General features: G+C 46.7%; 1 protein-coding gene across 1 annotated transcript; it reads left to right on the plus strand.

Annotated features, from left to right (window-relative positions):
• Positions 1-20,189: 20,189 nt before the first annotated feature.
• On the plus strand, positions 20,190-22,743 carry FOXD3 (forkhead box D3). Its single transcript, XM_087960400.1, has one exon. The coding sequence runs from the start codon at positions 20,670-20,672 to the stop codon at positions 21,999-22,001; it is 1,332 nt and encodes a 443-aa protein (XP_087816526.1). The 5' UTR covers positions 20,190-20,669; the 3' UTR covers positions 22,002-22,743.
• Positions 22,744-24,241: the final 1,498 nt, after the last annotated feature.

Consider the following 24,241-nt stretch of genomic DNA (forward strand, 5'->3'; position numbering starts at 1 on the left):
AGAAGGCAACTTGAAAGACAACTTACTTGAAAGCTCTGGATATCAAGCAGCCATAATTTTATCTGTGAAAAATAACTGTAAGACACAAAAGAAACCAAAGTAATTATTGAGTCCCTTTTTATCAGTGTTCTGCTTTCTGCCCAGCTATACAAAGAAAGCCACGGTTTAAGAGTGATCAGAATGACAAAAGGGAGAAGAAAGGATTACTGGAAGCAAACCAATGGAATCTTATGAAAAGATGCTGTTTCTGGATCACACTGATTACCTGATTGCTTTTGTAAGCAACCATTCTCAATTACAAGCAGAGAGGCATAAATAATATTATATAGAGATACCAGATCTACATTTAATGCAACTATTTAAATCTTAATAAGCTGAAACATTTTCCCCTCTTCGTGTATCCATTTTATTCTGAAGAAAAGTTTCTTATAAATGGAATAGAAAGCTTAGACTGTGTTCTTATAATACTAATTGCCCTATTACAATGTATTATGTAATTCACATTATGAGCATTTATTATGGGCAACCCTTGAAACTGAGCTCAGAATACAAGGATGCTGTAAAATAATCACGACAGTCATGTTTTGAAAGGTAGCAAAAAAATGATCTCAAAGCATGAGGCGGTAAAGTTATATAATAGTGCCCTTTGAATAGCTAATAAAAACATATGGGCTGAGGGTCCCAAGCAGGGGTGGGATTCAAAAATTTTAACAACTGGTTCTGTGGGCGTGGCTTAGGTGGTGGGTGTGGCTTGGTGGTCATGTGACTGGGTGGACATGGCTCATGTTATTGGCTGGGTGTGGCCAACTCAATATCACATCGAGGCACACATCTCCTCGCCTGGCCTCTCATGACTGTGGGGATGCTGCAACAGTCGTAAGTGTGAAAAATTGTCATAAGTCACTTTTTTCAGTGCCATTGTAACTTTAAATGGTCACTCCATACAAGTAAAGTACCAGCAAAGGAGTGGAAAAAAAACTCCAGAGAAGTTCCTGAGACAGGAAGTCTAGTCCTGCCAAGAATGTAATAAGGGTTAACGGAGGGGCAGTTTCTGTAAGCAACACCAGAACGTTTCCTTCCTGCCTTCCTTACAGGATTAGGCCAGTAATTTCTTCTAACAACCGGTTCTCCAAACTGCTTAGAATGTTAACAACTGGTTCTAGTGAATAGGTGCGAACTGGTAGAATCCCACCCCTGGTTCCGAGTTACATTTAAAAAGCCTCTGAATATGTCTTGCCTCCAGGACAGTGAGATGTGAGGAAGGGGTCTTGAAAATTAATTAATTAATTATTTAATTAAAAGTGTGTCTCGCTTCTTTTGCAAGACCCAGGGGGCTTACAATTAAAAATATGTATTCTAAGGCAGAAAAATAAACGCAATTTGGCTAAACCCAGAGATTTATGGGAAGCATATCCCCATGCAGAACAGCCCTTCTCTCGGTCCCAAAGTTTAGCTTTTTTCTTACCTTCATGCGAAGACTCTCTTCTGCTGGGGTTTAATTTCAGTTTATCTAGTCCATTATAAAAATTATGAAATCCATCAGCTGCTGAGATTGGAACATTTAAATCAGGGGTGTCCAACCTTGGCAACTTTAAGACTTGTGGACTTCAACTCCCAGAATTCCTCAGCCAGCTTTGCTGGCTGAGGAATTCTGGGAGTTGAAGTCCACAAGTCTTAAAGTTGCCAAGGTTGGACATCCCTGATTTAAAGCAATCATCCTTTCCCCCCACAGAGTTTTGTACCAATGGACTATATCTAAAACTGAACAGAGAGTGACACACCCCTACATTTTCACATCACCGGTTCCAACCAAATAATGTGCTATATCCAGTATATAGCCTGCCTGGTACATAGATGCAGATAACAATTGGAAAAGTCCATTACTATAAGAGTGGACATGAACTCCTGAACCACTCCTCACTGGAAACTTCAACATAGACCTTAATGAAGTCCACTAGAACAAGAACTGTAAGATAGGGTGTAAGGTAGAATATTCCCATAAAAGATTTTGTGCAGACGAGCTCAGGAAGAGAAACTGCCATACAAGAGGTGGACAGTTACATTACTAGGATCCATACATTGTCCTAGTTATCCAAACACAACTACCGTGTTTCTCATATAATAAGGCCGGGTCTTATTTTTTTTTGAGCCCCGAAAAAATGGCTAGGCCGTCTTTTCGGGAGTGACTTAATTTCCCCCCCTTGCATCTTCGGGCGGGCGGCGACAGCTTGGATGTTGACCTCGGTGTTGGTGGGGCCCTTCGTATCGGGGTCAACGCAGGCAGCACCATATCCGGGTGTGCAACAAAAGTACTTCCTAACCGCAAGCCCCCCCACCATTCCCATTTCGCATGTTTTAATATAGGCCTTAATTTGGGGAGAGGGGCTTAATTTCATTTCATGCCTATAAAACATGCTGGGACTTCCTATTGGGGGAGGCCGTATTATTGGAGAAACAGGGTACAAACACTGAAAATGTCAGCTTCTGAATGGAGGTTTCTAATTTGGCCAACTATGTCAAAAGAAGCATCACTTGTTAAACATCTGGGACTCCAGAAACTGCTAAAGATATAAGGTAGAAAGCCTTGAAAGGCTGAAATGGCAAAATTGACTACTTTGCTTAAAGAAAAGAACATAAGTACTTTTGTTTCCACAGGGAAACCGCTTCTGAGCTTTGTGCTTGATGTGGAAAAGAATGAAACTTTGATTCTGCATTTTACAGATTAGACGGATAGATTTTTGTAGAAATGACTGGTCTATACTATTATGGTAAAACAAAAAGTTGTAATTGTTGTTAATGTCCTATTCTACTGTAACAGATAGAGTTGGAAGTCAATGCTTCTTTTTCTTTATCTTTCCTTACCCTTCCTCACTTTTCTCTGCCCTATTCCTGCCCTTTTATTTGCTTTCGTATTTTGCATTTTATAACACTTTATAACCTAATAAAAAAGGGACATAAGAAGATAGAAAGCCTTAAAGCAGCTATTTGTCTTATTTTGACATCATTATCCCTTTGTTTTAGCTATAATAAACATAAGTTCTCCATTCAAAAATGTCTATATTTTATGGACAAAGTGATTTCTAGGCTAAAAGTTGACCAAGTACCAATTCAGACTTTTTAAGATTGAGCCAGAATGTATATATTGTGTAATTTACTCTCTTCCCAAATGACATCAGATTAGGCACAGGATTAACACATCTTTGTGAATTCATGTCAAATTTCATAATCCCAGCAGCATAGTTTATGTCTGGGAATTATGGAAGAGGTTAAACCCAAAACACCTGAAGGACCCCAGACTGGTGCAGATTGGTTTCAGAATAAATGACTGGCTTTTTAAGCCCTGTCCTTTATAAAAAGTTGAAGAGAATTTTCTAACTTTGATTAATCTCCCTCCTTTTATATCTTTATTTTTTAAGAAAGTTCAAGATTAGAAATTATTCATCCAAGGATAATATGATAATGTATCAAAAGTTCTATAGGTAGTCCTCGATTTACAACTGTTCATTTAGTGACCATTCAAAGTTACAAAAGCAGTGAAAAAAATGGCTTATGACCACTTTTCACACTTTCAACCATTGCAGCATCTCCATGGTCGCGTGATTAAAACTCAGATGCCTGGCAACTGACTCATATTTATGACGGTTGCAGTTTCTCGGGATCTTGTGATCACCTTTTGCGACCTTCTTATGAACAAAGTCATCAGGGAAGGTAGGTTAACTTAACAACCATGTTGCTAACATAATAACTGCAGTAATTCACTTATCAACTGTGGCAAGAAAGGTCATAAAATGAGGCAAAATTCACTCAACAAATGTTTCACTTAGCAACAGAAATTTTGGGCTCGGTTGTGGTTGTAAATTGAGGGCGAACAGTACACTATACCTTCAGTAGTCTTTCTCCCTTTTTTCCTGATAACCCTCACAATCTAAGTTTACCTGGACATCTTCATAACCAGCCATTTAACAAACACACCTTGTATCTGTCTTCTGTGTTGAAATCCATGTTCAGTTAAAAAAGTGAACTAGGAGGATTATAACCTCATAATCAGTTTTGGCAAAATACTCCTGAATTTGTGACCAATTTTCAAATAAACATGGTGTGCTTTTGGATGTGTGGTCAGAATCTGTACTGAGTGGCTTGTTAAAATAGAACAATCACTGGATTGTTCTATTTTAACTTCTGGTTTTCTTAGGACTTTCTTAGAATTTCTTTTTGATTGGCCTCTGCACTGAAGGCTTTAAGGCTACAACTGTGCAATCCTGACCATATTTTCTTCCAAATGTGTTTTCCTTTCATCTTTGGGGACATTTCTAAGAAAACATGCATACAACCCAGTGGCTTTGATAAGAAGCCCTGCGAGGCAAGGCTGGGAGGTGATGCTATGTTCATGGATTTTTTTTTTTTTACTCAGCATGAATTAATATTGACTTGTATTGTATCCCTTTTATGTTTTTGTGTGTATTCGGAATCTGTCCATTTATAGGCTTCGCATTTTCAACACATGCTCTGTTCTGGGTCATAAAAAGAAACCAAGGATGTTCTCAATGTGGCAGTGCTACAGGCTCAAAAATGTATTTGGAAAAATACACACAAAGCTTTCATTGACTCCCAGGGAAACAAGGGAACATGTGAAAGGGCAGAGCTGCCTGCATTGGAACTTTGGCCTGCTGCTCTCAAAAGACTGTAGGAAAAAAAAAATAAGTGAGAATGGGAGAATGTGGCAGTGGGGGGGGGAGAGAAGGGAGAAAAGGAGGGAAGAAGGGAGAGGGTAGAAGGAGAAGAGAGGAGAGGACTGGATGGAAGGGAAGGGAAGGGAAGAGAGAAGAGAAGAGAAGAGAAGAGAAGAGAAGAGAAGAGAAGAGAAGAGAAGAGAAGAGAAGAGAAGAGGTTTAAAAGCCAGCCAGCTAAAACTAATCTTGGAATTCCACAAGAATATGAACAATATGTAGTTTATTTCACATAGCACATTAACCACAATACAAATTCATACACTCCCTGAAACATTTTTGAGATTTGTTGAGGGAGGAGTTTGAAGGTATTTTTTTAAATGGTTAATAAGAACAGCGTTAATTGCCCCCTCTTTCCACAATCTTTCTGACTTCATAATTCCAACCCATCGCCAAAAATGAAAACAAACAAAGCAAACAAAAAGGAATGAAATGTAGTTTTGAGAAGGATATGGAAGTAGATGCCATATGTTAAATTCCACATGTAAACTTAAGTTCCCATGACATTGAGGTTAAGCTCCTGTCTTATGCCATGTGGAAGTACACGCTCAATTTGCATTCTGTCAGCCAATATGAGACCTTGGAAGTGGTGGGAACTGACGTCAAGGAATTATCACTAGGAAATATCATCCATAAATTCACATTGTACCAGTCTTAAGGTAAGCTATTACTCTTTCATCCTAAATCCCTTCTCTACAAAGGAGATGATAATATTATTCCTAATTGTCAAGGTGGTGACAAGGATTACTTTAATCGCTTCGTATGAGGTATTTTGAAATTAAGTATGCTAGAAATAGCCTTGTGCCTCACATTAAAGCAAATAATTACCAATGCCTACTAGTGAATACATGCACACACACACACACACACACACACACATCAACAAACATATGTGCATACTGTATACTCTAAATCAGGCTCTCAAAATCAGGCCCATCCCTGTTTCAATTTATCAACTTTGAGTCTCCAGTGAAGTTAAAATTGAAAGGTTTTGTTGAAAAATACATTTGCCTTTGTTCGTCCTAGAATAAAACAAGGAACAGAGGTAACTTATCCTTCTTTTTTCTTCTTGTATTACTGTATACTGTAACTTTCCAAAAATATAACTTTGCTGCACGGAATTGTAGAAGAAAACTATACATGGATACAGTTTGTGCAGAACCATCTCCAACCAGAGGGATTGCCAAAAGCACATTTCCCTCACCTGTTCAGTAATTGATGGAGGCATAAGAGACGTCTACTTGTTGCCCATGACTAATGTGTCTATACTTGGATTTTCAGTCATTGCTGTGTCCCAAACTCAAAAACAAGCTAGACTGTTAGCAGCTGGATGGGTCATTTCAAGAACTGGAAATGATCTTTATAGTGTCTGCTTGCTTTTTGTTGTCAGCAACCTTTGGGGGAATCTCTGGTGTGACCTGGTATCTGCTCCATACCTAATAAGGATCAACAATGTATTCAATTGATATCTAGCATGTTCGCCAGGAGTTCAAAGAACTTACCTGGGATTTCTCTTCCTTTTGCCACCCTAATAGCCCCTGTGTGATAGACTGGCATGAGAGAGATTAAATGCCTATCATCATGAAAACTTTCATCATTCAGCAAGTTTCCATGGTTAATGGTGGATTGTACTACATTATAGAGTGACTCCTGCCCACTTTGAACAAGGACATGTGATCTCATCTAAGGGTTTTGGTCAGAGGACAGGAAAGTCATTGTAATTCATTATATCATTCTTCCAAGATTCCCATTGCCCCTTTCTGTCTTTTTGCAAGACCCTACATCCATTCCATCTGGTGTTTCTTTTCAATGAATTATTCTGTGGATTCTACAAATTAATGTTTCGGTTGTTTAAATTATGCTGCAGATTTTTAGTCATACACAGGGCTGAACACTCTCTCCCCACAATTCTTCTGATGTGTTGGATTGTGCTTCTTAGTAGCACTCTTAGTTTTGCCACATCTGGGATTTGCCTTGACTTGCAGTGAACCATGGCACATAAAAAGCAAGTGGAGCTTCCATCACACCACTGAGGTTGCCTTTTTTTTTTTAACCAGACGTTGAAGACCCACCCTGAAATGACTATCAGAGAGCAGTTTTTGAAGGAGTTCTAGGGGACTGTACCCAAGCATCAGCCTTTACCCCTGCTATCATGTAAAATAAGGACTACTCTTACAATTGTGGGCAGGAAGCTGGACGTCAACCTTGGAGAATAATGAGTAGATTTCTACCCAAATTCAAAGCCTCCTATTAATGAACTTTACTTATTATGGGTCAACCTGTGGATAAAGCACATCTGGTTTGGCCATTTCAGCAGGCATCTGAAGTCTTTTTAAGTCTCCTTCAAGTCACGTTCAGTTATGGATGGCTTCATATATTGCCTTTCTTTCAGCAACATCATCAGTGTGTTTTGCTATTGCCTTCTTCCAGGGGATTTTCTTCTTAGTCTATCAAGTAGGACTGAGCTTTCCCAGTGGTCTCCCATCCAACTTGGTGCTTTCCATGTATTAGATTAGTAAAGCCCATCTCACTTTAGACTAGTAAAGTCTTATGTGGAGGTGACAAAGTTGGAGAAGATAGCTTTCCATCACATCGTTATTCTCTGCATCTCCCTAACTTTCCCAACCAACTCATCATACGGAATTTCCAGAAATCTTGATCTTTGAAACTGATCTGGGTCTCTCTCCCCCCCTCCCACCACCACCACCAAAAAAACCCACCCCCCCCAAAAGAAAATTCAAAAGGAAAAAAAAGAACCCTTGTTGATGAAAATAGTTAAAACTGTGCATATTATTTGGGTCAAAGTGAAATTCTGGGAAGGATGAGAGTCCTGGTTTGGGTCAGTTGGCCAAGTATATATAGTGGCATTTCCCATCTCTGGAGGGGTCTCTCCTGAGCACAGGAAGACATATCAGAGGTTGCAGGTCTCAAGTGCGTTTTGTCAAGGGGGAAGAATGGAGATAAAGAGAGTGTTTTGGCTAGGTGATTCTTCTTCCCGTGGGTTTGAGCTGTCCATGGTTAGGCCCCTTGAGGTGGAGATTTATGACATCAAGCAACGTTGAATTACTTCTGTTGGAGAATGTGACTTTTGGGGGTTGTTTCTAACTTCTAATATTGTGGGGTAATTCCGGGTTGTGTCAGATCTGGAATTACCATGGACTTTGCCAATTTGATGTTTTCCTAAATAAAAGAAAGATGGACTTTGTTCTTTTCTTTTTTTTATATGGATTTCATCACTTGGAAACCTGACACTCTTGGCCTTGGAGAGCTGTGAATTTTGGGAAGGGGGAGTGGGAAGAGAGGAATTAGTCCAAGCCAAGATCGTCCCTTTTGGACCCCAGGACTTCCTGGCTCAGTATCCGGGAGTGCTGCCCCTCCTTACAAACAGCAGGTGGAGTCGCAAGAGAAGACAAAGGTCAGGAGAAGGGGTGGCAGCCCCTCTTTCTACCCACCACCCACACACACACACACCCCGCCCCAGTTTCAGGGCTGCTTCAAAGCTCCCAAATGCATCTCTCCCACCCGACTCTTTGGAGGAAGAATTTCCCTCAACAGTATAGTAAACTTTTCACTGGCACACACACAAACAAAAAAAAAAGGCTGAGTAGCACACACACCCCACTCACCAAGTGCTCCTTGGTGTGTCCCCCTCTTTTTTGATTCTTGTTTTTAGTGGTCTTCCCTACAGGGAGACCCTTGCAATGTCTTAGGGAGCTGCATATAAGTGGCACAAAAGTGGGAGGCGTAATTCCAATGGCGTCTCCAGAAATATCTCTCTTCTCCTAAAGGAAGAGGCTCTGCTGAAACCTAAAGCCCACCCCCCCTCCCCGACACCCCCATCCAAGTGAATCGGAACTTGAATAAAGGTGGGAAGCCGTCGTCAGTCCGCGGTCCCTTCTGCCTTGATCTCTGTCTGAAGCCGCCCATTCTCAGCCCGCTTTTAACCTGGAGTCCCGCAGATCCTTTAGACTGGACCTCCCACCTGTCTCAGCTCCTGGAAAATGACTGTGGCTGATCCAACCTTCCGCCAGTTGGGGAAGGCTGCTCTTGGCTGGGGGAATCTTCTTCGGGTGTTATGTTGTTCTCTCTCCTTTTTCTTTTGGGGGTGAGGAGGGGGTGGCTGGAGATATCAAAAAGAATAGTGTGTGCTCTGTGTGTGTTGCAATTGAAAGGATGGGATCTGGAGTTCCAAAGATGGGAGAGGAATCAAGAGGGAAAGAGAAGGGGCTGAGGGAGAGCTGATGTCTTCCTGAAATAATAACAATAACAATAACAATAACAATAACAATAACAATAACAATAACAATAACAAAATAATAATAATAACAACAACAACAACAACAAAACAACAACAACAACAACAACAATAATAATAATAATAATAATAATAATAATAATAATAATAATAATAATAATAATAATAAATAGTCTTGTTTATAAGAAACTCCAGGGGGTGAACATAGTTCATACTCTTCCTATTTTCCCACAACAACAACAACTCTGTGAGGTGGGTTGGGGTGAGAGTGACCCACCCAAAGTCCCCCAGCTGGTTTTTCATGCCTGAGGTGGAACTAGAACTCACAGTCCCCTGGTTTCTAGGCCAGCATCTCAACCATTAGAACAAACTGGTTCTCTGATTTGATCCTGGATCGAAGCCTTAAGGGTAAAGAAAGGATATCCTGGGATATACTTGCTCCAGCCACTGGCTGGACAGGAAATGGGACTACTAGACTCCACTAGACCAGTGGTGGGATTCAAAAAATTTTTACTACAGGTTCTGTGGGCATGGCTTGGTGGCAGGGGAAGGATACTGCAAAATCTCCATTCCCTCCCCACCACACTAATCTCCTTTCCAGCTCCTTGTTCTCCTGTGCAGGGCAACAAAAGAAGACCCAGCCGATCAGCTGGGACTTGGGAGGCAGAGAATAGATGGGGGTGGAGCCAGTCAGAGGTGGTACTTGCCGGTTCTCCAAACTACTCAACATTTCCACTACTACCCTGTTTCTCCAACAATATGGCCTCCCCCAATAGGAAGTCCCAGCATGTTTTATAGGCATGAAATGAAATTAAGCCCCTCCCCCAAATTAAGGCCTATATTAAAACATGAGAAATGGTGGGAATGGTGGGGGGGCCTTGCCGTTAGAAAGTACTTTTGTTGCACACCCGGATATGGTGCTGCCTGCGTTGACCCCAATACGAAGTGCCCCACCAACGCCAAGGTCAACATCCAAGCCATCGCCGCCCGCCCACCCGAAGATGCAAGGGGGGGGGGGAAATTAAGTCACCCCCGAAAAGACGGCCTAGCCATTTTTTCGGGGCTCAAAAAAAAATAAGACCCGGCCTTATTATATGAGAAACACGGTAGGTTTTCCAGAACTGGTCAGAACCTGCTGAATACCACCTCTGCACTAGACCCTGTGTTAGTAAAGAGCAGCCAACAGAAAACTGGAGTAGAAGAGGAGAGAGAGGGAGGTAAGGTTTTATCCTTAGAACTATATTGGTCACAGGGCATCACCATGCTTTCCTGAAAGAGGGGAGATGATCAAGCTGGACCATTGTGATCTAGGGCAGGGGTCTCCAACCTTGGCAACTTTAAGACTTGTGGACTTCAATTCCCAGAATTCCTCAGCCAGCAAAGCTGAAGTCCACAAGTCTTAAAGTTGCCAAAATTGGAGATCCCTGATCTAGGGCAGGGTTTATTAATTAAGGAGAAACTTTCTAACAGTGAGGACAATCAACCAGTGGAACAGCTTGCAGCCAAAAGTTGTGGGTGGTTCATCACTTCATCACTCTTTTTTAAGAAGAGACCGGACAGTCACTTTTCTGAAATGATATAAGTATAGGATCTCCTGCTTAAGCAGGGGGCTGGATTAGAAGACCTCCAGCATCCCCTCCCACTCGATTCTGAGTCTGATTCTTTCTCAACTTTGGCAACTTTTTAAGACGTATGGACTTCAACTTCCCGGGGGAGTCGAAGTCCACACGTCTAAAAGTTGCAAGGTTGAGAAAGGACTGATTTAGGGTAATGAAACGAAAGGTGGGGTATACAACTTGTGCCACTTCAAACAAAACAGCACGCGGTTAGAAGAAGTCAGCTCTGGCGGAAACCCGCTCAAACCAATGGACGGTTCCACCGAAGGCCAAACCAGCATCCCGAAATCGTTGGGCGTCCCGCCCCAGCCGCTTCGGAAGGCGAATCTTCTTTTCTCTCTCCTTGCGAGGGAGCCGCGAATCCTCCCTTCCAGCCGAATCCGGGGGTGGGTGGGTGGGTGAGGTGCCTTTTGGCGGAGATGTCTGGGAAGGAGCCGTCCGGGGGCCTAAGTGAGAGCAGTGAAAATAAGCCATTATGAGACGCTGGGGAGGGGGCAAAGGGGAGGTCACTTTTATTTGGATCTGGGTGGGTTCGAGTGGGTTTATCGTGATAAGGATAATACCCGTCCTAAAAATATAACAAGGGTTAACACAAACACACACACACACATACACACACAGAGGGAATAATACATTGTTCTCGTTCCCAACAACTTCTTTGACTAAGCTTCTAAAACCAGCCTCTACCGCGCCAGATTCTGATCCAAATCGCCCTTCTGCAGGAGAGGCTGAAATCATTCCCCCCTCCCCCTATAAAGAGCATTGCTCTTTATAGAGCCCTCCTAAATGAGTATTGTAATTATGCAGAGGAGTCCCGATTTATTGGCGGAGAAAGAAAATCCTGTTTTGCCAATCTTTCGATTCTTTTCTTCCCGGGCTTCTAGAGGCTGCCGAGCTCCCGTGCCTAGTTGAAGGGAAGCATCCGGCTGGGCGAAGATCAAGGGTCTCCTCAAAGGAGAAAACTACAAATTATCCCACAGCAGTTCCGTGTCACAAAGAGCAGCCTTAGTACCCAGGGGTTTAAAATCGTGGCCATTGTTTCAATCCCCTTTTATCTAGGTTTCCAGTGGCCTTGAAGCGGCCGGTTCTTGGAGAGAATCTGGGGGAAGTCCTCCCGTGGAATTCGATGGGGCGCCCTCTCCGCTGCCCTAGTTATAGTTATAGTTATACATTAAATGCACAACCGCCCATCCTCCCAGAAATGTGACATTGGAAAGATAAGAAACAACTCTATATCCCTTTAAATGGAGGGGCGGGAATGGAGCAGAGGAGAATCCGCTAACAAAACGGAGGTGCAGTGTAAGGCAATGGGAAATCGGATATAATTCTTATTTCCTTGTGTTGGACTTATAATCGAAATCAACTCAATCTCTGCTCTACATGTTAAAGCTGGCGGGATCTGGGAGGGGCTTGGGCGGTGCTCTCCCCTCCCTCCTTTTAGTAACCCCCCCTCCACATTGTTAGCTTCTCTTGTTTGGATTCGATGTGGGTGCCTTTTTGTGGCAATTGGGATACTTGCATTGCATTGGAAAAGGAATCCCAGAACTTTGCAAACCTGTCGGAAGTGGCCACAAAACAGAATTCTGTGCTGGGCTAACGCGTCCTTGCTTTTGTCAGCGCGGGATGCTGGCAGCTATGGCTGCCTCCAAACGGGGTGCTTTTAATAGCTGTTGGGACTACGACCCCCGCCACCCACTGATTGGCGTTATGTGGGCATGGTTAGCATCTGGAGACCACGAGAGATCTCCCACCTCTGTTATCCAGGAAGCCCCGGGTGCTTGAAGTGGCGAACTCGCCGGGGTCACCCTTCTTTCCCGGCGACTGGAGGAAGGCATCGGTGTTAAATCTCAATAACCGATCCATCACCCTCAATTTAAAGCAAGAGGAGGGAACGGGTGGGCGGTTTAAACAAAAAACAAAAAACCTCGGCGGCTGCCCCTGATCTTGAACTTCCTCTTAAACAAGACAAACGGCTTCTCCAAGGTTCAGAAATCGGAAGAGGTTTCCCACCCCGCCTCCGCGGTGGAAGTCCACCTTTGAGAGATGCTCGCTATCTTCGAGCAACTGATTTCACTGGGTTTCTGTTGTGGGGGTAAGGAAAGGGGTGCCGTGAGTCTTGCTCCGAACGTATAGAGAGGAGAGGAGAAAGATGGCTACAGGAAGGACCTGGTATGCCTGGAAACCCTGCCAAAGGGGGTGGGGGGAGGTAAGAGAACGGTGCTTGTTCCAGTCCTAGCTGGGAAGTGTGTAGGTGGGAAGGAAATTTGCCTGAAATTGTCTAGCTCAGGGTTTCAAACCTTGGCAACTTTGCCTGGAGGGCTTCAACTCCCAGTTGTTGGAAGTCCTCCAAGCTTAAAGTGCCAAGGTTGGCTAGAGAAAGGTGGCTGGGGAATTCTGGGAGTTGAAGTCCTCCAAGCTTAAAGTTGGAAAGGTGGCTGGGGAATTCTGGGAGTCGAAGTCCTCCAAGCTTAAAGTTGCCAAGGTTGGAGACCCCTGGTCTAGCTAGTCAACAGGACTTCAGAGTTTTCTCTTTTGGGTCCGCCCCTCTGGGGTAAGTCCAAACAAGTGACAAGACCCACTCTCGAATCCCTGTTGAATTTAAGATAATGGGCAACTTTATAGCCCAAATCCCCTCTAAGCTAAGAGGAAGCCAGAACGAGTTCCATGAGATTCACTTCCAGGTAAGCAGAGCCTTCCTACATAAGTAGATTGGACTACACATCCTTATTGTCCCCTGGATGAGTTAGTGATGACTAGGATGTTGAAGTCCAGGACAAGGAGCGAGCCCGCGTTGGGGGTAACCCATCTGTGGGTGGGTCTGCAGGCTGAAATTGGCAACAATCCTGGACTGGCTTAGACTGAGCTTAAATGCCGTTAAATCGAGGACTTTTCCTCCTGAGAGAAAAAGAGTCCAGGAAGTGGCTTTTTCAGGCAATAAAGACCCCCTGCGTGCGCTGCTCGGCCTGCCCCAAGACGGCTGTCTGATCTAAGGCTTGCTTCCCCGGGCCTGAGGCTCTGCTTCCTAACCGGCAGGCAGGAGCGCCCCTTATTACCCGAGGCTTTATTGAGGTGGGGAGATGTCTACTCGGAAGCCTCCCCGAGCCAGATAGAGAGGCTGGGGGGCTTTTATTGTCCTCTCCCCCCCCCCATTGGCCAGTGCCAGAATAATTTCACAGGGCGATTCAACCCTTTGACAAATTTGCCAGAAATGGTGTAGGGTCTCCTGTTTTTTTTGGGGGGGGGGGGTTGGACTAGATGACCTATAAGGTCCCTTCCAACTTTATTAATCTAAAAAATCTAAGCCCCACCAATCAGCCTCTGAATTTTAGACTGTACTAGTTCTCCAACTCCCCGGTTTCCTAACCGGGGAATTGGGGGCGATGGGGCGCGAACTCTTTCCAATCCAAGACCGCGCGGAGGGGGGAAACTGGGGCCACATTTTTTGCAAGGGGCACCCTCAGTCGAGGCCAAAACCCAGCCCCTCCCTCAAAGGGGGCGCCTCTCCCGCGGATGTGGTCTCCCCGGTCTCTCCTCACCCCCCCCCACCCCACCCGGCCCTGGGCTGGGGCCTGCGGGCGCTTCGGGTTTCGGGGGCTGCAGGTTGTTTGTCTGGCGAGCGCTCTTGAGGCCGGGCCGCACGACGTGGGGAAGCGCGAGGGGGCAGGGAGGGTGGGGGGGAGAGACACGTCTTGTAAAACGGGACGGATAAAAACGAGCCGGAACATCTTGTTTGACAGAGTGATCCGGCATGATGAAGCGGCCTCTCTAAAGAAGGGGCGGAAAAGGAGGGGCGGTGAGGCGAAAGCTGGGGAAAGGCCGGGGCCTAAAGCGCGCTCTTTTTCTCTCCTCTGTGGCCCGGAGGGGAGGGGGCGCGGGAATCTCCGGAGGGGGAAGAAGCCAGAGCAGGACCACGGCGTCCTAAAAAATAAAAAAAAAACCCGCTCTTTTCGAAGAGGAAGTCATTTTTTATTTGGTTTCCCCTGTCGACCCAGGCCGACGGACGGACGGAAGGTTCTTCTGTCGCCTCAGCTCTGCTTGCCTGTTCTCCCCTCTTCGCTGTCCCTGACGGCGGATGGGAAAGAACCATTTTCAAGAAAAAGCCCCGTTTTGATTAAAGCTGACACGCCGCTGATAACTCCCGGCTAATGGGCAATAATTAACATAATAGCCATAATTAAAAGCACGCTAACAATGCCATAAATTTATCACACCGTTTTAGTCGGGTTTTTTTGGCCCATAACTGCTCTCTCTCCTCGTTAATTAAACGTGTTGCCTTTCACAAAAGGGATGTTTGTACTTTTTTTTTTTTTCTTCCCCAGGACAAAGATATCCGTTTGGAAACACGAGGCTGCTTCTTGTCTTCCAACCCCCATCTCTTCCCTCCCCCCTGTGTTTGGGTATTCAAACGTCTCGCGTGTTTTGTTTTGTTTTTCGTTTGGCGATTTTTTACGCGCGGTTTTGTTATTCCATTTAGAGCACCAACAACTTTGTATTACAGTATCCCCCCATCCTCATCGCACGCACAGAAACGGAGGCCGGATTGGATAGATTTCGATGGGATCGTGGCTTCGTGTGTGTGTGTGTGAAGCGAGGAGAGGGGCAGGTATTTTCTAAAAGGGCCAAGCTGGATGGAAAAAGGAAGGCTGTGGCCGTGAAACTCTTGCGGGGGGAGGGTTTAATTAGATTATACCCCCCCACACTCTTCCTCCTTCTCCTCCTCTCCTTGCCTTCTACCTTCCTTCCCTTCACCGTATAATAAACGTGGTCGGAGCGCGACTTTTTCCCCCCCAATTCATTTTCTGAGCTGCTAGAAAATGCTGCCCGCCCAGTCCGATTTAAGGGGACTTCACAGCATCCTCATCGAAACCTAGAGAAACCAGAACACCTTCTGGTTCTGTACTGGCCCCCTTTCTTTATTGACTTACTCCCTTTTCGATTAAAAAGGCTGGTTTAAAAAAAAAAAATGTTAAGGATTTAGGTCAACGATTTCTACAACTATTCCGTGAAAGTCACGGGGCGCAGGAGAAGGGCAAATATATAGTTGGTTCCGGGAGAAGAAGCGTAGCCCAAAGCAGCTGGCCGTCCTTCCCTCTCCTCCTTTTCAATCCTACCTCCTCTCCGGATTCATTTTTAACTCACTTTGCGGGCTAGACACTCACTTGCTCATCCTAGGTTACAAGTGGACTGTAATTAATATCTCCTCTCCTATCATAAGTTGTTCGTTCTGCGTCTCCCCCTCCTTCCTCCCCATCAAGCTCAGCTACGTCTCTATCTGACTCTCTATCGATCTGGGCAGTAGTTTCCGATTTAGTAGTTGCTAAATCGCGCCTGTGCATTATTGTACATATCTACAAGAAGCTTTTCTCTCGCATGAATCGGCTCTCGCCTCCGTTTCAATTTTTTTTAAAAATACCTCTTTTTCAGCCTTCTCCTTCAGGAGAGAGTAATTAGGAACATTTCTTCGGATAACGTTTAGCTATTATTCTAAAATTATTTTCTTCAGGGGAGAGGGAGGGAGGGAGAGGGGGGTGTTCCACAGTCACCAAAGTGGACGCAGGGGGGGGAAGTTTCGCCAAGAAGTTGGAAAACTTCTTAGGGGTGGGGGGTTATAAAGAGCAAACTTTACTGAAGGGTTCCCTTATACCCAATCGCTAATGGGTGGTCCTGGCTCATCCTTCCTTCAGGCAACCGCGTCTTCCTTTCCATCTCTCTTTCTTCTCCCCTCCCCCCTCACTCACTCACTCACTCGCATATACACACGAGAGAAAGAAGCTGTCCCTTTCTTTCCCAAATTAGCTTTTGGATGTGAGCACCGGCCTTTGTACTTCGGGACACCTTTCCAGATGCGAACTGCTTTCCTCTCCTTCCCCTCCTTTTGGGGGAGTATTTTAAGGGAAGATACAACATACGCACCCATCCAATAAATAAAAAACAGGGTGTGTTTGTTTGTTTGTTTGTTTTGCAGTACAGGAAAAGGCGAACAGGAGACAAATCAAAAATGGGCCCCAAAGCCAGGTTTGGCCCTTCCTGCAGGAGGCCCGCGAGCGAATGAATGCTAGTTTTGTGGGTGGTGCCTGGCTTCAAACTCAGGCGCCTTGCTCTATTTGTTCCCCCCCAGCCCCAAACTTTGCCCTCCATACTTTCTTCTGCCTCCTTTTTCTCTCCCCGGCTATCCCCCCCCCACACACACAACACACACACACACACCACCCTCCGGCAGTCACCCTCCCTCTTCCTTCCAGCATCAAATGGTAACACTGATGGAACAAGAGATTAGCACAATAGAGTCCTAATCGAAGGGATACGTTTCTTCCACGCTAAGCACCGTAATTAATGGTATGAATCAATTAATTTGACTTCAGTTGTGTCAAAGCAAAAGCTCAACAAATGAAGGCGACGCTTTTTAGAGTGATGTTCTCTCTCTCTTTCTCTCATCACCTTGTTACAATCCCCGGTGAGGTTTCACAGAAAATCACCTAAGGAACGGATGTTTTTGGAATGCGTGTCTGTATTTGAGAAAGGGGTTTTTTTTCTCTCTCTCTCTCTCTCTCTCCACGGAATGACGAGATCGGCCCACTCCTGCTCGGATTCCTTGTATTCATTGCTGTAACACGCGCTCACGGAGATCTCCAAAGGTTTTGCAAAGGTCCAAGGGTCGGAATTCACCCCGGGACCATTGAAAGGTAAAGGCTCCACCACGAAGAGACCAAGGGGGGAAAAAAAAGAAAGAAAGAAAGCAAAATGGACAGAGAAAGCCTCCCATGGTCAGGACGCGTGTTTGTTGGGGTGGGATATAAACCTGGTTTACGAATCCTTCCCGCGAACAGGAACCTCACACCTGCTAAATAACCTTTCCGAATTGGTCACGCCTGGTTTCTTTCCCCCATCTAATCAAGACCGGGAAACAGTCGCTTTCTCTGACTAGCTAAGGAGCCGGAAGAAATCGCTCCAAAGCAACGATCGTAGAACCGCACCGAAGATCTTCTGCAAAAGGTGAGCTTCCGAAAAGGAGCCACGGAAAGTCCCTTTTTCCTCTACCTTTGCAAAACAGAGAAGGACAAAATTACAACAGGGTCGCATTTTGCTCGAAGTCCTCTCCGCTTGGGGTTTTGTTTTTTTGTTTTTTCGAGGGTGAGAGGACATCCTGTGGCAGATCACCCAATAGGGCGGTCGCCCCTCCATGCCATACCGATTGGCGGGGCGACGGCGGTAGAGGTGGGATGGGGGGGGGAGAGAAATGTAACTTACGGGTGCCGGTTTTTCCAGAGGTAAAACTTGCAAGCCTCTCTCGTGTGAACCTTGATCTGGAGGTATGGTCTCCATGCAGAGAGCCAGGTTTCTTCCCCTCTTACTTTCCCTTTGCTCAGAGCATAAATCACACACACACACACACACCCGGTGCCTTCTGTATACTATTGCCATTTTTGTCTTCATTAGCACGTTTCGACACTCAGTCTTAAAGCCAACTCCCCTTTTCTCTGCTGCGCAAGACGGACCCACCTTTTGGGTTCGCGGGTTTCGCTCCCGTTTAAATATAAAGATGCCTCGCTATTTTATCCAAAAGCTGTAAAAATGTTGTGATGAAAACAAAAGCCGCAGCACAAGGGCAGACCAGGCAGGTGGATTTGGGCGTTTCTTTTGGAGATTCCGAAAAAAACACATCTTTTTCCCCCCCTGATGACTGTTGTTTTTGTGTTTGTTGTTGTTGTTCCTATCAACATTTCTCCTAAGTCACAACAATCATTGCAACAATACATAGGACGAAAAACAAAAAAGAAAAGCCACCTACCAAGCGAGTCATTTCCTACCTAAACCCCAAGCAATTGTTTTCTCTGGAAACGGAGGCTTTTGTTTAAAGAGGAGGAAATAGACTGTTTGCAACAAACTTTGAGAACTGGCTACCTCCTGGAGTTTGTTTTCTTGGGACAAGGCTTACCTTGGAGGTGAATACCAAAATATTTCCATTCACACACATGCCTCCTTCCCCATTTCCTACTTTTTAATATGCTAATGAGCTATTATTACGTCGTTAACACCTCTGCAAGATACCACCAATAATAATAAAGCTACAGCGTACACATACTCTCTCTTCTTTTGGTTATTTTTCTTTCTCTTCCCATTTTTTTTTCTTTGAGGGAGGCGTGGTTAGTTTATGTCTTTGGGTCTTATTTCGATCCCCAACTGACCTACAAGATGAATAGATACCCATCTTTTCCTACTTCGTTTACCCAGCGGATGATGGTATTTATTTGGTAAAGAGAGAAAAAAAGAATAGAAAAACAAAAACAAAAACATTTTCTCCGAAGTTGTGGAGAGGATAGAGATGTTCAAACCACCACCACCACTCCAAAAAAAAAAAAAAAAAAACATCAAACCGATCTAAAAAACCAAAACATTCCAGGGCAACATAATAATTGTATTTTTACAGTTGGCTCTACCATTTAATTCCTAATGCAGTCTGACTGGCACAGTTGAAGACTTACTTTGCTTTCCATTCTCTCTCTTTCGAAAATATTATATTTTCCCAGGTGCGAGGTGTGCGTGTGCGTGGAAATGCCCAATTCTGAAAAGATTGCACGGGGCATTTTCTCTCCTGTGTGTGCGCGTGTGTGCGTGCCTTCATCGAATTCCAGCGTGGCTGTTTTGTTTTGATTTGTTTTGATGCTCCATCCATTCCTATTGGAATAAAATTGGCGACCTGGGCAGGTGTTATGTTTGCTTTTAAGGGGAGACCTGTCCCGAGGACTGTTTAGGCAAGTTTTCCCTGAAGGGAGCCGAGAGCCGATCACTTGGCGGTGATCAAGGGGGAAAGAAGCCACCGTTGTCTCTTTGTTGACAATTCCCCTGAAACAACTTGAGCCGGGCTTGGCCTGCCAGGGGGCGCTGACGTCAAGCCGTCACATGGCCCCGCCCCCTAGTATATCTTTAACTGGAAAGTAATCTATCAGGCAGCCTTTTTTTTTTTTAAGGCACTTTCCAAGTGGCAACCGAGTTCCTTATAACGCCCGTGGATTCCCCGCCCTCTCCTGCTCGCTGGGCTGCCAAACCGAACCTTTTCTCCCTCCGCCCATCCTCCTTTTCGGGATAGAAAAAGGAAAGAAAAAGGGTGGGGGGAACCTAAACAGAGAAGACGGAAGGGGGTGTTTGTGGGATTTGAAAACAGCGAGGTGGGGGCAGAGAGAAAGAGGGAGGTTTGGAGCGAAGGCAAAGAGGAGAGATGGAGATCCCGCAGCCGAAGAGAGCTAACCTGCAGCAATAGCCTCGGCGGTGACGGGCACAACCATTCCGATGAGCCGGGAGAGGGTCGCCGGTCGCCAATCGCTTCGCTTGGGGGAAAGCACCGTCCAGAACCACAGCAGCACCGTCCAACACCGGAGGTGTCTGGAAACCGGGAGTCCGTCCGGGCCGGTGGAACCCTAAAGGGCTCCAGACCAGGAGCGAAAAACGGTGCAGAAGCTCGAATCGCTCGCTCGGTTTTGCCGCCGCCGCCGCCCCTTCGGCCTCTGCCTGCTCCCTGCCGCCCCGTCGTCGTCGCTGCTGCTGCTGCTGCTGCTGCTGCTGCTGCTGCTGCTGCTGCTTGACTGGCCATCGGGGAGAAGCTGCTGAAAGGAAAGCTTGCCGGCGTCGCACTCGAGCTGCGTGCAAGGCTTGGCCCGCAGATCGGCGGGCGCCTCTCAGCGCAGTCGCCGCCAAGGTGGGCAAAGGTTGCAGTCTGCTCTCGGATGCCGACAGCTGGGTGAGGAGGAGGAGGAGGAGGAGGCCCCCGTGGCCGGCAGGTAGCGGAGGAGGAGGAGGAGGAGGAGCAGGAAGAAGAAGAGGAAGGCTGGGGACGGGGAAGGGGGGGGCTCCCTCTCTGGCTGCTGACACCGCTACCTGTTGGAGAAGCACCCTGCTCGAAGAGGGGCCGGATTTGGGTCCAAGTGTCCTCAGGAGCCCCCTTCTCCCTTCCTCCCCGTCCCTTCCCGACAGAGGCACTTGGAGCCCCTTCTTCTCTCCCGGCTCTTCCGATTTTCGCCGTGGCCATTAATTGACCCCTCCACCCTCCACTTCTTTCCCTTTCCTGGAGCTGGGATGACTCTGTCGGGCAACCTGAGCGCTAACGACATGTCCGGCCAGACGGTGCTGACGGCGGAAGATGTAGACATCGATGTGGTGGGCGAGGGGGACGACTGCCTGGAGGAGCGGGACGGAGGCGGCGGCAACAGCGACCTGGAGGCCGGCGGCAGCCCCGGCAGCGGGTTGGCTAGGTTGCCCTCCTCGCTGGCTTTGGACGAGGCAGCCGAGCTGCTGATGGCCAAAGAGGCGGTGGAGATGAGCTCGGGCAGCAGTAGCAGCAGTAGCGGCGGCGGCGGCGGGAGCCCCGTCGAGGAGAAGGGAAGCGAGGAGGGCTCGGCGCCGGGCGCGCCGTCCGGGGCGGCGGCGGCGGCGGCGGGCGCTGCGGCTGCTGCCTCCAGCGGCGGGAAGCCCAAGAGCAGCCTGGTGAAGCCGCCGTACTCGTACATCGCGCTGATCACCATGGCCATCCTGCAGAGCCCGCAGAAGAAGCTGACGCTGAGCGGCATCTGCGAGTTCATCAGCAACCGCTTCCCTTACTACCGGGAGAAGTTCCCGGCCTGGCAGAACTCCATCCGGCACAACCTCTCGCTCAACGACTGCTTCGTCAAGATCCCCCGCGAGCCGGGCAACCCGGGCAAGGGCAACTACTGGACGCTGGACCCGCAGTCCGAGGACATGTTCGACAACGGCTCCTTCCTGCGGCGCCGCAAGCGCTTCAAGCGGCACCAGCAGGAGCAGTTGCGCGAGCAGACGGCGCTCATGATGCACAGCTTCGGCGCCTACAGCCTGGCCGCCGCCGCTGCCGCCGCCGCCGCCTCTTCCTCGGGCCCCTACGGCCGAGCCTACGGCCTGCCCCACGGCGCCTACCCGCACCCGGCCGCCTTGCAGTACCCCTACATCCCGCCCGTCGGACCCATGCTGCCGCCCGCCGTGCCCCTCCTGCCCTCGGGCGAGCTGAGCCGGAAAGCCTTCAACGCCCAGCTCAGCCCCAGCCTCCAGTTGCAGCTCAGCAGCCTCGGCGCGGTGGCCGGGGCCGGCGCTGCGGCTGGCGGGGTCAAAGCCGAGCCCAGCGGCCGGCCTTCCTTCAGCATCGAGAATATCATCGGGGCGGGCGGCGGGGGCGGCGGGCCGGCCTCCAGCTCTTCCTCGGCCGTCAGCGCCCAGACGTTCCTCCGGCCGCCCGTCACCGCTCAGTCGGGCTTGCTGGGCCACCAGCCGCTGGCGCTGGCCAGGACCACGGCGGCCATCGCGCCCATCCTCAGCGTGCCTACAAACATTCTCTCCGGACAGTTCCTGCAGCCCGCCGCCTCGGCCGGCGCGGTCCAGGCCAAGTGGCCGGCGCAGTAGCTCGGCGGGCGAGCGCGGGACTCGATCTCCCTTCCTTCCTTCCTCTCTCCGCCTTTTTCTCCGATCCTGCGAAAGAATCGAGGGGAGTGGGAGGGGGGGGTTCGTGGTCGCCTCCCGCTTCGCCCAGAGACTCCTTTCACGCCACGGGACTCTCTGCGGACTCGATCGGCTCCAGTGGCCGCATCTCTGCCTTAGTCCGTGGCCTTCGCCGGTGGTAAACCCGGAGGCTTCGGAGCCCCGAAACAAGGCTGGCGAAACGCATAGGAAAGAAGGGTTCGGACGCTGCAGGTAAAGCTGACACGCAACCCGCGGCGACCTCTTTCTTCAATATTGGTAGTGGGGAGGGCGAGAGGCAATGGCGGACTTTCCTTTGCAGTTTTTATTTTATTTTTTTAACGGCCCATATTTGCCACTCCCCCCCACCCAAAAAAAAAGCAAGAGCAAAGAAAAAATTCAGAGAAAAAGGGAAAACGGGAAGTCGAGAACGCTCAAGCTTAGGAGTCTCGAACTTTCACTTTTGTTGAAGGTTCTCATTTTTCCTCCGGTAATTTTCTTCGAATCCAAATTTGCAGCAAACGATAAGGAAAGGCGTTTTAAATATGAAAGAACTGAGCAGAAAAAAAAGAAGGGGAGAGTCGTCCCTGTCATTCTATTATAGAAGTCTGTTTATATATGAATGAATATATGTATTCTAAATGTTATTCCTTCGTGTTGTACACAGCTTTGTAAATAAATTTTTAAAATGGCACGTTTGGTGTTTGCTTTCCAGTTAGTACACCATATGAAAGAGAGTTATAAAAAACGATTTTGCTCCATTGGGAAAATTCTGTAGTCATTCAGCTTTTTCAACCAAAAAAAAAATCAATAGACCCTATACATGGGACACAATTATTCTGTTACAAATACAATAGACTGAAATTTTTAATGTCTTAAAGAGCAAGATCCTTCCCAAAGATCATCCTTTACCTTTCCCATCAATCAATATCTAAATCTAGATATATCTAGTGACACTTCTCTAAAAACGTTATGAAATTGCTACAGATTGGATCACACTAATAGATGAATTATTTGTATATTATATAAATTAAGATAGAGATGGTAAAGTAACTTCCATAATAAAGAAATATGATTGGGGCAATATGTCAGATGATCTGGTAATAAAAAATTAATTCTGAAGAAGGAAGGAAATAAGGAAGGAAGGAAGGAAGGAAGGAAGGAATTATTCTGAGTTAATACAGAACCATACAATCTCATTTCTTTTTTAATTAAATTTAATAAGTTTAAAAACTGGAATTCTCCTTTTTTATTAACTGCATTTTCCTCCATGTTCAAAGAAGTGCAGAAGGTATTAGGGTTCTGTTTGTCTTTAAATTAAATATGTTTTTCTTCTGTTGAAATAGCATGTAACTTTAGTCTCTGGAATCAAGTTCAATAAAGCTTGTAATTCATTTCTTTTGAACTGCAATCAAAGTCACAAGACTCAGAATTTGATACCAATGCTCAGTTACTAACTGATATGCCACTGATGACAGCCTGCCACTCCGCAAAATTAGGAGAGATTCTAACTGCATATTCTAATTGAATCTTGTGGACAAATGCTTTGATGTACCAAACGACTTTAAATTAATTAAGCCTTCTGGGCCTAATAGGGGGGACTTCCTCGTGTTATGTATCAGTCTCGCAGGCAAAGATCTGTGGCATCTTTTAAATCGGGATCTGCCTGGGAAATCAGGGCTCAGCGTCGAACCGTTAGAACCCATGGATATGATCCCTAATTTGGAAGAGGTCTGTGTTTCAGTTCTGTAAAATAAAAGGGAGGTCAGATCAAAGAACGGAGGATCATTTCCTTCCTTTTTTCTTTTTTTTTAGTAAGCCGCTGGAATAATTAAAAAAAAAACCCACCCTTTTATTCTCCCCAAAATACGAAGCATTTGCCCTAAGGAAGAGAGGGAGGTTAGGAAGACGCCTTTCAGCCGCTCGGCTGCCGAATCTGCCCTCTTCCCGTTAACCAACCGGCGGGCCGGAGCGCGCCTTCTGGACAAGGGCCGGAGGACGCGCCTTGCCCGGGGGCCCGATTTGTTTTCTAGAGAAACCATAAATATTATTCCACCCTAAGTAAACATTTATACCCGCGGATATGCGGACGAAAATAAAGTAAGCCGCCCGCTGACTTTGGGGGGCGGGAGGAAAACAGCTTGAACTTTATAAATAAGGACCTGCTAATCATTTGACACTCCGAG

The sequence above is a fragment of the Notechis scutatus genome, chromosome 3 (assembly GCF_049901735.1).
Source record: "Notechis scutatus isolate UNSWTSFEM ecotype Mainland chromosome 3, rNotScu1.2, whole genome shotgun sequence".
Classification (NCBI taxonomy): domain Eukaryota; kingdom Metazoa; phylum Chordata; class Lepidosauria; order Squamata; family Elapidae; genus Notechis; species Notechis scutatus.